Genomic DNA, 15,000 nt, shown 5'->3' with positions numbered 1-15,000 from the left:
ACTCGTCTATAAAGTAAGTAAAAGAATTTTTTACAAACATAAATAAACACCCTTCAGTAATACTTGTAATTTAGTGAACGTGTATAATTTGTTCTCTACATACAAGAGTAATGTTTTCTTTACAATGAAAAGATTAAGGATGTTAATTTACATTTTTCTTTTTATTCCGAGGCGAACGGTAAATTACTTTGTTAACAAAATAGCGCACAATTTTCTCGTGAATGATGGGTTCTTTGTTGTATCCGGTTATCGAGTTGGTGCAGCAAGATGCAAGGTTTTAGCGTCATTATTTACAATATATCTTCCATGAAAACATTAATATCATTTCCCGTTGTTTTTGTCCACTTACTCCTAGCGTGAAATATCAGTCATGGAAGCTGATTCTCGTGACTGCATCGAAAATACAATTTATGGCTTTAATTTATATATATATATATATATATATATATATATATATATATATATATATTATATAATGTATATAATATATATATATATATATATATATATATATCTATATTATATATATATATATAAAGGTTTTTTTTGCCACGAAGGACAAAAATGAAAAAACGAGTTAGCCGAGTACTTTCGGTCCTATTCGGACCCTTTACTGAGGTATACTGATTTTGCAAAGACCATAGTCAAAAGAAGGCTTAATATACAAACTGACATACCAGATTAGCCATAAGGGCGATTTTCACTCTACAGAGAGGAGGAGGAGTCATAGGCTAGCCACACCTTGAAGGATACCCGCAGTAAACAAGTGATTTTTCCAGAAAAACAGTACATTTTGAAAACAACACGGGAGCATATACAATTTAATATCATGAATTTTTACACAAATTTTCCCAACAAAAATTATTATTAATGAAAAGACGAAAGAAAATATAAATATATATATATCGAGCAAGAGAAAGAGGGAGAGGGAATATCGAACCAGAGAGAGAGAGAGAGAGAGAGAGAGAGAGAGAGAGAGAGAGAATTAATAACTATATACATGTGGGTTATTAGTTGTTCATTTATTTAGAGGTCCTTCATAAACATCTTACAAATATATGGGTCCAAATGGTACATTCCCGAGACTAAGATTTAGGTTGTTTTTGTTATTGATTTGTATAATTGCCGATTCCAGTAAATTTCTTGAAACATAATCAGTAGATCTAGCAATTACCGAGGTATCACCCCAATTAATACAATGAGATTTTTCACTCAGATGGATAAACAGTGCATTTGAAGTCTGGGCTGTTCTAACTGAATACATATGCTGCTTAATCCGAACACATAAATTTTTACTAGACTCACCAACGTAAAACGATGGGCAATCCTTACAGGGAATTTTGTAAATGATGTTGTTATTTGTTACGGGACTATTCTTAATTAGCATATCTTTTAATGGTATTGTTATAAGAGAACACTACATTAACATTAAACGATTAAATATTGATTTTATGGTTTCAAATCCACGAAAATAAGGTAAAGCTAAGTACATTTTTAGGGATTTCTTTTTCATTAATAGCAACATTATAAAACTTTTTATGAGCTTTTTGATAACATAAATCAATTAAATGAGGTGGGTAGCAGAGATCATTTCCTATCTTTTTTATGTATTCTATTTCTTGGTCCAGGTATTGTGGACTCGTGATACGCAAAGCGCGTAGGAACATAGAAGAAAAAATTGAAATTTTAAATTAGATGGTGGCCAGAATAAAAATGTACATATGTTAAATTATTTGTGGGTTTTCTATAAATACTGAATTTGCATTGGAAAGATTCTCTATGTATTAATACATCTAGGAAAGGGATGACATTGTTATTTTCAATTTCAACAGTGAATTTTATGGATGGCACTAAATTATTCAATTTAGACAGTAAATCATTTACATCGATACCACCAGGTAAGACTACTAAGATATCATCGGAACTCTCGGTGACCATTTTAAGGGGATAAGTGTGATATTCGGGAGGTGTTGTCTCTCAAAAAATTCCATATATAAGTTTGAAAGGAGAGGTGATAAGGGTTACCCATGGCCATACCAAATATTTGTTGGTAACATTCTCCATTAAAAATAAATCTGCAATCACAAATACATAACTTAATTAAGGAAATTATGAGACTAACGGACATAGGCAATTCATGCAGTACAAGTTCATTACTTAAATATTCTAGCACAGAGTCAATAGGGACTTTTGTAAACAAAGAACATACATCAAAAACTGACAAAAATATCGCTAGGGTTTAGTACAATTTTATTTAATTTTTCCACAAGATCAAGAGAATCCGGATGTGTGAATTAAATACAGTTCTGCGGGGATAACAGTTTAGTAAGATATTTAGATAGTTTATAAGCAATTGATCCTACAGTACTAATAATTGGGCGCATAGGTTTGTTTTCCTTATGAGTTTTGAATAGGCCATAGAAATAAGGTAACAGTTAACTGACACAAAAGTTCTTTTTTATCTTTAAGAATTTGTTTGATATTGGTATTAAAGTTTTTTATTACTTGGTCCAACGGATTTTTTGCTAGTTTTTGTAAGTTAATTCATCCTCTAGTAAAGTATGCATGCGTGATATGTAGTCAGTTTTGTCAAGAACCACAAAAACTATTGGATTTTATCAGCCTTGGTAATGTGTAAGCTATTATCATTCTTCAATTCTTTTAAACTTTTTCTGTAGCGAGCGGGCAAGTTATCTTCATGGTAGGCATGCGTAGCACTATATGTCATGCCTTTGATAATGTCTAAATGATTTTGTGGTAGGTCACAGTATTTTTCAAACTTATATAGAGATGTCGCTATTGATAAAGCTGAGGGTTTGTTACAAATGAAGATAGACAGCCCAAAGCCTAATGCGCGCACTGCATTATCACTTATTGTTTGCTCGATAAATTCACCACACAATCACTTCTAGCATTATTGGTCCAATCACTGTCGTTGATAAGGTTGTTTAATTTTCTGTCCAGTTTTCTAATCAAAGTGTCTGTAGTTCTATGAAGAAATATATGGAAAACTTCACAGAATAAATAACACACTTTACCAGACGCAACTAGTAAGTAATTAAGTGTATCTTAGTTTAACCAGGCCACTGAGCTGATTAATAGCTCTCCTAGGGCTGGCCAGAAGGATTATATTTTTTTTTTAACGTGGCTAGGAACTAATTGGTTACTTAGCAACGGGATCTACAGCTTATTGTGGGATCCGAACCACGTTATATCGAGAAATGAATTTCTAATCACCAGAAATAAATTCCTCTGGTTCCGCATTGGCAGCAGCGGGGAACGAACCCGGGCTACCAGATTGATAGGAGGGTACGCAATCCACTCGTCCAATGATGTAACACTGACTAAGGAACAAAACCATATTTTTTTTTAAATGGAATGACAAAAGTGGCAACGTCGACAGAAATCAGCTTAAAACAAAAACCATGAAAATTCATTTTGAGAACTTCCATGAAGCCCTGCCATTTAATTGATGGATATACGGAAAAGATGAATATACAGAACAACGGGATAAGTTTCCTTTGCCATTGTTGCACATAAAAAAGATGCATGTCTAACTCTCCCAACACAAAGACTGACATACACACATACACACTCACACGCTATATCTCTTCCTTTTCTCTAATCATGAGGAGAATCATCACAATCGGGATACGCTTAATTTAATATTCATCATCACCACCACTGTCGAAGTGAAAAAATGTTCCCAGAGATAATATACATCAGGAAGTAAAAAACGTACCGAAGTTTCCGAAATACTTCGGAGCAATCGAGTTTTCTGTGCAGCGTATAATGCCGTGGTGGCCTGTGTTGTTGCGATGCCAGATGCACGATTATGGCTAAATTTAACCTTAAATAAAATAAAAACGACTGAGGCTACGGAGAATTCATTGCTTTTCTTGTTCAAGTAATCAGTCTAGTCATAAACCTTCAATAACCCTTAGAAAAGAAGTAAAAAGTATCTAGAATAATTCTACAAATCTTCTTATCGTAACAGACATTATCGATATAAACTAAAACTTTCACTTGCAATTTTTTTTAATGAAAGAAGAAACATCAACTATGTCTGTGACGAGCATTTTTGAGCTAAAACACAAATGGAATATAATTGAATTTTGGTGAATTTAGTTGGGATCTGAAAACGGCTGGCAAATTATTAAAAAATACATACATTTTTTCTCCGGATTTAATGGGATTTTAGGATTCAGTGTAAATGAACTAGTGTTGTCTCACAAAAGATTCATATTACGGTAACACTTTTTCTCGTTCCCACTCACGAAGCGAGATATAAACTGAACTCATCCTTATGCTTCCTGAGGTTCCTGAACTTTACACTACCAAAAGTGATGGTAAATGTCATAAAATTGTAAGTCCCTCAATGCATCGACTTTGTTTATCAGCAAAATTAGGACCGTGCTTTACGTAATTATCTGAAAGAATGCAACCAGTCCCTTGGTGAATCCATTCCTTATAATTCGTAACCTTAGCATGCTAAATCTATATGGAAAACTTTAATTTTTTAAACTAGTCTGTTATCATTATAAAGCAATATTAACAGATAGTTCCAAATTTGTCCAGGATAGGGGAGGGGAAGGTTAAACGCCTCTAACATAATTTTAAGTTCTGGAGTGATGGAGAGTTCACAGATATTAAACAATGACTAGAGTAATGCACCGAAGCCCAGCTTAATTTAACAATAGCATCTTTGGTAAAAACTGGAAGACCATCGCTCTCTAAATGACAGAGACCGACACATCATGTTCAAATTAAGAACGTAGACCTTTGGCCATTCTGATCGAAATCTCAAGGAAATGTTAGCATTACAATTACCTTCGTTCCAAAGTTGTCACCAATATACCACTGGATCTCATTTTCCTGGTGCTAAAGCAATGAAGCCTTAAGCCTAAAGTTGGATATTCTTATCATAAAAATGAAGGGGCTCAAGAGAAATAGATCTCTAGTTGCTGCAGAAAGGTAAGAGCGCTACATCCCCCATTTGGAGGTATTTGACAGCTTCCGCTGGTGCCCAATACCCCATCCTTGCAATTTTATACATTTTCAATGACTGGAGAATCTACTATGCAATTAGTGGCAGATGAGTACCCTTGCATGCCACGTGTAGCTGTTTGAAGGCATCTGGTTACCAAATAATATTTTAAAAGTCAGAGCCTCTTTGCCAGTTTATTATCCGATCGTTTCTGTCAAATATTTAACAGTGATAATTATCAATTTATACGATCTTGCAGCATACTTATATCTGTAGTCTCGCAGATAAATCCCTCTCAGTGTCCCCAAGATGTACTTTATTACAGTGGTTGCGGGAATCATAATTATATATATTTCTTATATTTTTAATGGGCATGAACTTTGCTGTAAAAGTGAAAATGAACATATGAGAAAACTACCTTTTGTGAACTAATGTTTTTATTTTGTTCTTATGCTTAGTCATCTGTCACTGATTATTTTTTCTGTCGGTTTATTTTACCGTACATCGTTCATTACCATACAACTGAGTATTTCGTGTAAGCCTTCACATATTTACCGAGATGATGGTAATATTGCCACAGTTTCCGATTTCATGGCCTACGTTGCTATAAACGTTACACTGCTTTCCCTCCATATGGTAAGCAGTTGCACTATGAATCAATTGTTAGGAGAGGGTGTAAAGTGAGATAAAGAAAGAGAATATGAAAGGAGGCACGGTAAAAAGAACGAAAGTGGATGCAGTTAGGGGCCGAAGGCACGTTGCAAAGAACCTTAAGTAATGCCTACAGGGCACCGCGTGAGGTCCACTGACGATAGTTCTATTCGCTCACTAGAGCACCAGCATTCTTAAATTTATACACTAACCAGCAGACGATGTTCGTTCGTTCATATTGTTTGTACAACGAAACAGCGGATGGTCTTCCTGACGGCATTATAGATGCCTAAAGGGCAGACCACACAATCGGGCCTGATCGGGGGACTTCCCTCTAACGGGCACACTTGACGGGCAAACCGTCAACTTTGCCCGATGGCCGGGTCTTGTAGCAAAATCACCATGGTGGTGGCCGATGGCTTGAACTTCGACCCTGGCAGACGTACGTTAACCATATACATTTCTTTTACTGAGCCATTCTTTGCACCATATTCTTTTCTTTTTCATCACACACAAAGCAATTATCATGCTACACCATCTTCTTCTTTGCGGTAGGCACCATATTTATCGTACTGCACTGAACAAACTACTGGCATCGTCGGGCACGCCCACCTCTACATCGCCTCACCCGTGTGGACTTGATTCACGGGTAATGTCCGCCAAAATTTACCCGTCACCCCTGGAGCATGCCGATCAGGTCCACTCGTGTGGACAGGCCTTAAGCTAATATGCTGAAGGTGCAGAACCTCACTGATTGCGTTTTTCTAACTTACATTCCTGTTTTGGTATGGAAATATTTGTATTCATATCTATTTATTCGTCATTTTATTGTCTGTATCTGTGGGAAACTTACATTGCAAGATGACGGTTTTCAAGGAATGTTCCATGTAAACGCTCAGTTTAGGATAATAGCAATAATAATCAAGGATTCTCGTCATAGATTGGATATGATGATGTTGCTATGCCAAAAATGATAACGTTTACAAAATAGCATATCCAACCTCATGACAAACGCTGATATAACACTGCAATTGCAATAATGTTTTTCTTCCAAGAAAACGTAGCATTATATTCCAAATCAGCCTTGTCTTATTTCTAGACCTGGTTGGTTTGCCCCTTAAATTATAATTTGCTGGTACACAGGTTCCCTGGTTGTTTTTTGTTTTTCTTTAATTCTAATTTGCTTGGTAAACAGGTTCCCTGCTTGTGTATGTGTGTGTTTTTTTTTACACCAAATTAGTTGCGCTGACCACAATTTTATCAGGTTACATGTTATTTGCATACACACCATGTGCATAAATATATATTTTTTAAATATACCTTATATATATATATATATATATATAATATATATATATGATATATATGATATATATATAATTATAAATATATATATATATATATATACATAAATATATATATATTATATATATATATATATATATATATATATATATATATATATATATATATATATATGTTATACATATATCTCCGACAAGCGCTGACTCTACATAATTAAAAAAAAATAACAACATAATAGTCACTGCCACATTCAAACGTAGAACTCGTCGGCCAGAAAACCTACGCAGTTTTACATCCTTAGTTCATCTACGCAGAAAACTCATTGCCCATGCATTAAATACCCTGAGTTTCGTGCTATTCATCTCCCTTTTGCCGCATGGCTTTGGAAGTAATATTATATAATATATAGAATATATATATATATATAATATATATATATAATCTATTATATGTAATATATATTATATGAAAACAGGTCTCTGCACTTCCTATGAAACCACAGGATAATGCAATCTCAACTCATAAGGCTTGTAATTCTCTTTAAATAACACTTCTGCCTGTACAGAAAAGGTAACAGAAGGAATTGTCACTAAAGGGGGAAAAGTGTACATAATATTACATTCTAGACAACTGAAAGTAACCCAGTGACATGATTACTTTGTCATTATCATAGCCTTGCAAAACACCATACATGGGCATAAAATCAAGTCAGATTTCTGCAGCCATCCTATTTGAAAATTAGCGAACTGTTATAAAACAACATCTAATTCGATGACGGGAAGATCGTGACAAATCACCAAAAAGTTCCTTCTTTATGATTCAAACCATCGTTTCCACATCTGAAAACATGCTTAGGACTTTTGCAACCTCTTACGAAAAATATAACTGCAGGAACCGGAACTTTTAGTCCAGAAAATATCTAACGTTTTCCAGAATGACAAAAAAAGAAAAAAATTTTACCTTTTAAGAGAGCATAACCCTGCTATAGGAAAAATAAAAATGAAACTCAATCTTTACAAAGATCAAACGGATAATAAGTGGCATTCACGTGCCCCACTTTGGCTGAGCATTTCAGAACATTCTATTAAAAAAATATAATAGAAATATTCTTCGACAATATCTATCATGATAGATATTGGCCAGTCAAAACGGTCGGTCCGGACAAGATCTTCCGAACATTATGGCATTTCTCCTCGTACTGATTGCTTGTTGGCCAAGCCAACCAGATCCCCGATTTTACAGCACATAGAGGAATGGAATACAGGTAGAAGATTGGAAAATATTAGTGTGCATGGTACTTTTAGAGAAGTCATTTTATTGAGAATCTCTGAGTCGATAGAAATATTTTTAAGGAAACCATATCTTAACCTTGACAATTCTCTTATCCCTTGCTTTTAATATAAATCATTCAGTCATTCATTTCTAGTGTAAACTTTCCATCTCTGTCTTTCCCACCATTCTGTTTTTAGTATACGGTTTGTAATTTATTTCAAAGATCCTATAATAAATTTATTTTTTAGTATGCTGGTGCAATTTATTCTAAAAGATTTTAACCATTATCTTAGTTGCTACTTTTACTCAGCTTTGTCAGCCAATAATTACATAATCTTGTAACTACCATTAAAATACTGTAATGTCTCTTTTAGGCTTGAAAATGTTATGAAGAAACAACGAAACGCGTCGCAATTAAAATGTGGTGTCTCTTAACCTACGCTCTTCTTTTCCTACTGAGATTGAGATTCCCAAAACATCTGTCTACTTTCACAATATATATATATATATATATATATATATATATATATATAATATATATATATAATACTTTCACTATATAATATATATATATATATATATATATATATATATATATATATATATAAATATATATAATGTCTGTCACATTTCCCAAAGCTGGACATAATAAAAGAAGTACAATACAAAAATTTTATTATTAACATCAAGATTGCATGTTGCACAATAATTAATTTCCAATACGTATCACAACATATATTTTTTTATGTCATATATTAATACTTAACATTTGTGACACATTCAGGTTAAATACACAAGAGAACGAGACCTGTTTATTCTCCTCTTCTTTTACAAATATCAAGGTCACCATTTAACACTTATTCTATACAACTATGACTTTAGGCGATCTGTCTACCTACAAGAAATCCATGACAAAAGATGAAATATATATTTATGGCACGTGACACACGTTATAAGAAAATAACTGTACTGCTACCAGCCTCTCGGGGAATTACTTGTGGTTACCCATTAATACAAAGACAGTTGACTTTGTTTTTGTCATAGACAGGCCACATTTTAAGCCACTCTTTTCACCAAAGCCAGCTCCATGAGATACTGCAGTGGGGAGCGCATCTAATAATCTTGTGTTCCTAGATATCTCGCGTCAGTTCTAACTTTAGGCTACAGATCAAACCCGGCTCAGCGAATGGAAATGCAGTTCTTGTCTAATATAGTGTAACACATCCCGGATCTTCATTTCAGTTACCGAACGTTTCAGGCATTTTCGACACTGAATATTCCTATCAGAATATGCACGTGCATCTGATTCAACGGAAAAGAATGTCTACTCTATTTTACCCGTATTTTTATATTTGTGACTGCATGGATGGTGGATGCATGCATGCATGCAGTGCAGAGAGAGAGAGAGAGAGAGAGAGAGAGAGAGAGAGAGAGAGAGAGAGAGAGAGAGAGAGAGAGAAGTTAATTTATATTTGTTATTGCATGATTGGTGGATGCATTTCATACATACAGTAGAGTTAATTCCTTACATGAGAGAGAGAGAGAGAGAGAGAGAGAGAGAGAGAGGAGAGAGAGAGAGAGAGAGAGAGAGAGAGAGATTTATATTTGTTACTGCATGATTGGTGGATGCATTTCATACATTGAGTTAATTCCTTTCATATGAGAGAGAGAGAGAGAGAGAGAGAGAGAGAGAGAGAGAGAGAGACCCTGTTGCAAAAGTGGGCATAGAACTGTTCTTGGAAGCACAGAACTGGCGGCGATTTCAAAGGTCAAATGACATCCAAGTAAGATGAAATTCATCTAGGAAAAAAATCAGCGCAAATGTTGTAGGTTTTCAAGAGAACTACATTTATAATATATATCATCAAAGCAATTACATGTAACCAAATAATACTGCCGGCAGGACTTATTCCTCTGAATGATATTTATTTTTTCACCGTCAGAATTGACATATTTCAATACGGTTAGATCAAACGAGAGTAAAACAATCATCTTTTTGACAGTAGGGAATTTTCATATCGATCAAACGAAAACTCAGAACATTAGTCTACCATTTCGGCCCATTGATATAAAAAGAATATTATTCAACACGAGTAATGGACTTTCCATATAATCGAAAAATCATTCTAAATATCACTTAATTATTACAACCACAGAATGTAAAGCAATAACCTCTTTGACATGCCACGAATGACGCATAGTGATCAAACGAAAATTCAAAATATCAATCCATAACTAAACTCCGCGGGTTTAAAACAACATTCTCTTTGAATGAAGTTTGCATGGCGATTATCGAGTGGAAATGTTCTATTTATTGTACTGATGCATTGATACCTAAATCACTTGAAAATCACCAACGTAAAACCGCAACTGCGAATCCACACACACACACGACTCATAAAGTAAAATTCGGCCAATCGGGTGACCATCAAATTGTGAGAGTTAAAATCGGGACCTGACGTTTTTATGACCCCGTGTTGTAAGAAGCCATTTTACACGTGAGGACTGATTAATGAGGGACTTGCTGTGTACATGGTATTGCGCTGATTAAATCATTTTGTGTGGTGTCTGAAAAGTTAAAAATAAAAGATTAACTTGCAGTATAAGACCTGAATTAACGCCTTCCAACGTAGTCAAAAGAATGAAAATCTCAAGAGTCCGAACTCAGAAAGTCACAGACCAATAAAAAACAGATCAATGACAGAAAATCTCACATTTCAAAATGTTACTTGGAAATGAAACGAAGTCCAAAGTTTAGTCTGAATGCGCCATTCTGGGAAGTGTACTGAATGACAACCACACATTTTGTAATTCGTGGAAATGTGATTAAAGAAAATACCGTCCCAAGTGCAGCGAAAGAAAATCACACGACACCAAGTCATACTCTTCATATTAGTAAAGAACTTAGAAACATGAAGGGAAGAGTGAAAGAACATTAGGTAAAGGCCGCCTACTGAATAGTAAATCAGCTGATTATGCTAATGTATAGTTTTATGATTGCCAGTGGAACTATAGCGCTCTGGATGGTTTAGTTTATAATTATTCTACGTACCCATCTATGAAATTTTTTTTTTAAATAATGATTTGTTGGTGAAGAAAAAAGAGATACGAATCCAAATGCACTGACGTGCAAAAACTAATGAAATTTGAATTTCAGGAATAAACTTCTAGTACAGTTACCGAAGAAGTGAAAACGGGCAGCGATCATGCTAAGCAAACTCTCACATATAAAAATGCCCACATATGCAAAAGTTAAAAAAGAAAAAAAAAAAAAAAAAAGAAACGAGAGGTATTGTAATACATGTAAATACGAATATAATAAACCTGGATAAACTAATTAATAAAACAAATATATAACCATTACTGAGAGCAGCCATATGACATCAAAAGAATACCATGATGCAATTCATGAAAGATTATCCAATGTTTTTACCTCCGAAATGGAATCAGTAAACGATCATTAATGAATTTACTATATATTTACGAATATGAATGTATAACTCTCCGAAACTTTTCTAAAGTTCCCTAATTAATCCATCAAAGCTGAAGGTTGAAGAAATTGATAATATAATCTGGCAAAACAAAGGCAACTTTAGTGACGAGAAATATGAAAAGAAAAAATCTAATGCCAAGGAATCTCCAGTGATAAGCTTATCTTTCGACTTGATAACTGGATAATGGGAATACAATCCTACCTTAGTTTCCTAAATAAAGGCCCCTGTTATAAAGTGATAACTTTGGTTATGAGTAATTCATAACCATCTCCAGCTTATACCTAATTTACATGGGGGTAATTATAACTCATACAAAAACAAAACTGGATTTACCAATACCTTCACTAGCTTTACAAAAATCGCGCTGGAAATGATTTTGGATGTAATATGTTTTTGCTTTACTTTAAAGATTTAACTCAATATTATTTGCATAACCTTCACCAATATAAAAAGGACGATCCAGTCCTCAAATGGAGCTTTACAAACACATATATTTATAAGTATATAATTTATATATATTATATATATATATATATATATATATATATAATATAATATATATATATATATATTATAATATATATATATATGAGCTACTCGCCAAAACACAATGTCATTTTAAGGTATCCATCAATGTTCATTATAGTTTAGTATGGATATCAAATGCAAATAATTTATGCTTCAACTTTTAAATGAAACATTATCCTTGGGTCATTAACTGCTCTTTCTCATTAAAATAACAGATTCAAACTGGTGACTACTATATCAGTTTCTCGAATCGTACGTTGGAAATTTCTTATAACGTTTATCTTCAATTCCGCCATACAAATATATACTCCTACTCATGTCTGCAAGATCGTGATCTACGTTTTCTATGGCTATTGACAGTAAATCAAAGTTGATGTCTAATTCTACCTAAAATTTCTCGTTACTAATTCGCAAAATCCGTGAATCATTCCTAGACAATCTACGAAATCAGTGCCTGATATAATTACTTTCATTTAGATGCAATGTTTCCTGAAGAAGTATGTCCTTCATAACAGTTGCTGGCCGTTTCAACTCAGATGCCTTGTCAAAACTGGACTCAATTATCTACGACTCCCCCAAACTGTTTTGCATTCCCCAAAAGTACCACATGAAACCAGTTTTGAGGGACAAAAACTAAATTTATTCAAGAACTTTTAAACGATGCAATATGCTTCCTAAAATATTCTGTTAAACGGATGTCCTTATTTGCTTTGTTTTTTTCTTTATAAAAACAACTATTTTATGTTGTCTAAATTTAGAAAATTTCCTATTTTGATAAGATATCAATATGAATGCGTTACAGTTCATTTGTAGCTATAATATCACCTTCCGGTCATCGATAAGAAATCCATATATGTGTACGTTCACACGCTTGCGTGCACATGAACACACAAGAACACGTACACGAAAACATTATTTACAAAGCCATTTTGCTTGACTGAAGACTCCCCCGTTTTCAGCAAGCACTAGGACTTTCCAGAAGTATCAATATATCTTAGAAAATGAAGTAGCCTACTCTGTTTTGTTTTATTTTATTTATTTATTTATTTTTGTTCTCTTTGGCTTTTGGTAAGTAAAGCTGTGAGGGTGAAAATGCCCCTTTCAGGAATCTGGCATCAATTCACACCACGCTGACCTTTGTACTCAGACTCTCGCAAAAGAAAATCGTTTTCCCAGAGTCGTTGACGCCTCCTGGCTCGGCCGCGCCCTTCCCCCGGAATTCTATCGGCTCACGGCTATTTTCCGCTAGAGTTTCCGGGTTAACAATCTGCTCTTGCTGCTGCTGCTGCTGCTGCCTTTCCTTTTTGGGGGGGCAGCATCCCTGGTCATTTTCGCGACTCTCCCTCCCCTGCGAAGTTTCAGACTCTTTCGAGGTGCTGCTGATGGTGGAGACGGTGGTGTTGGTGGTGGCGTCGCCTTCCTTCGAGAGGAGCTTCTCCATCTCCGCCACGATCTTCTTCTCCCTCTCCCTCCTCTGACTCAGGCTGTCGGTCCTGGTCCGACAGCACCCCAACTTCTCCTCCTGGATCTGCCGGAACGACCTCCGCTCGTTCTCCAACAGCCTCCGCCCTTCGCCGGAGAGGCGCTTCTCGCCCTCCGTGTACCTCCTGATCTCCACCGCACTGAGGATGCCGTTCTCGACCTCCTTGTGGAGATCCTTGCTGTTCTCCCTGCTGTTCTGCCTGCTGAAACTGACGGTGCTCGGCGGATTACTGCTGGGGAAGCAGTGGGTGCCGGCGAAACTACTCTGGCGCCCGTATTTCGCCATGCTGGGCCTCGAGGAGGTCGAGAAGTCGTCGAAGGAAGCCTGTCGACCACAGCGGATCAAGGCCATTCTGGGATGGACGTCCTTGATGGCCGTGACGTCTGTCGAGATGGTCCTCGAAGAGACGCTACGGCCGTTGGAGGACGAGTTTCCTGTTTTGAAAAAGAAAACATCCATCAAATATGAGAAAGTTACAAATATCTGCGAGAGGTTTTAGCGTTAGAGGAGTTCATTAACGATATACTAACATTGACAACTCGTATCATTGGTTATTTAATTGCAATACAAGAGTTCTGCCTTCAATAGATGGCTTTATAAAGAACTACTGGCGTTTAATTTAGAGACAAATATATGTTATATGCATGCATACATACATACACATGCAAAGCGCCACGGTTAATTAGTTAATGTACACTGATATTACTAAAGGTAATAGAGTTGAGCAATATAATTATATAAAACAAATGGAATTTGTCGCAAAACAAATTTGACACATACCTCATTAATATTTATTGGGAAAGCTTATTCGTTTAAAACAGATGATGCAATAAATATTTAAAACTCTCTCTCTCTCTCTCTCCAAGCATAATGATACACTTTTGATCTCTACAACAAAATCATTGTTATTTTTGAAGTCGTATCTCTCTCTCTCTCTCTCTCTCTCTCAGAACTAGTACAGCTTGTATTGTGACATATAATTCCTGACTGTCAAGTACAGTTTACCAATCTTCTGTTAGTAAACCCTCTGTGTATGTTGGCTGTCAGTTAGCGAAAATCGTTCTGTTTTAGTCTGCAAGTCAGTCCGTAACTGTCACTAGCAATTAGGCCACTAGGTCTGTCTAAATTCACTTTTCCAGTAAAACTCGTAATATTCAGTGATCAAGTTTGTATTTACTTCCATATAACTCCCTAAGTCTGTAGGCTGTCAGAGTTACGAAGTCGCCAGTCTGAACGTAAATAAGTAAGATCATTCTATCTTCTATTGGCAAGATTTGTGT

At 35.3% G+C, this 15,000-nt stretch overlaps 1 protein-coding gene across 10 annotated transcripts in view; it reads right to left on the bottom strand.

Moving 5' to 3' along the window:
* Positions 1 to 12,304: 12,304 nt before the first annotated feature.
* LOC135222952 (thyrotropin-releasing hormone receptor-like) overlaps positions 12,305 to 15,000 on the bottom strand; it is a 576,292-nt gene continuing 573,596 nt past the window's right edge. For all 10 annotated transcript variants that reach the window (XM_064261405.1, XM_064261409.1, XM_064261413.1 and 7 more), the window contains one exon: positions 12,305 to 14,154. In XM_064261405.1, coding sequence (XP_064117475.1) covers positions 13,358 to 14,154 — 797 coding nt within the window. In that variant the 3' untranslated portion in view covers positions 12,305 to 13,357. The remainder of the gene's footprint in view (positions 14,155 to 15,000) is intronic.

Source organism: Macrobrachium nipponense, chromosome 8 (assembly GCF_015104395.2).
Source record: "Macrobrachium nipponense isolate FS-2020 chromosome 8, ASM1510439v2, whole genome shotgun sequence".
NCBI classification, from domain to species: Eukaryota; Metazoa; Arthropoda; class Malacostraca; order Decapoda; family Palaemonidae; genus Macrobrachium; species Macrobrachium nipponense.
The sequence above is the reverse complement of the archived record's forward strand: the minus strand, read 5'-3'. Positions and strand labels throughout refer to the sequence as shown.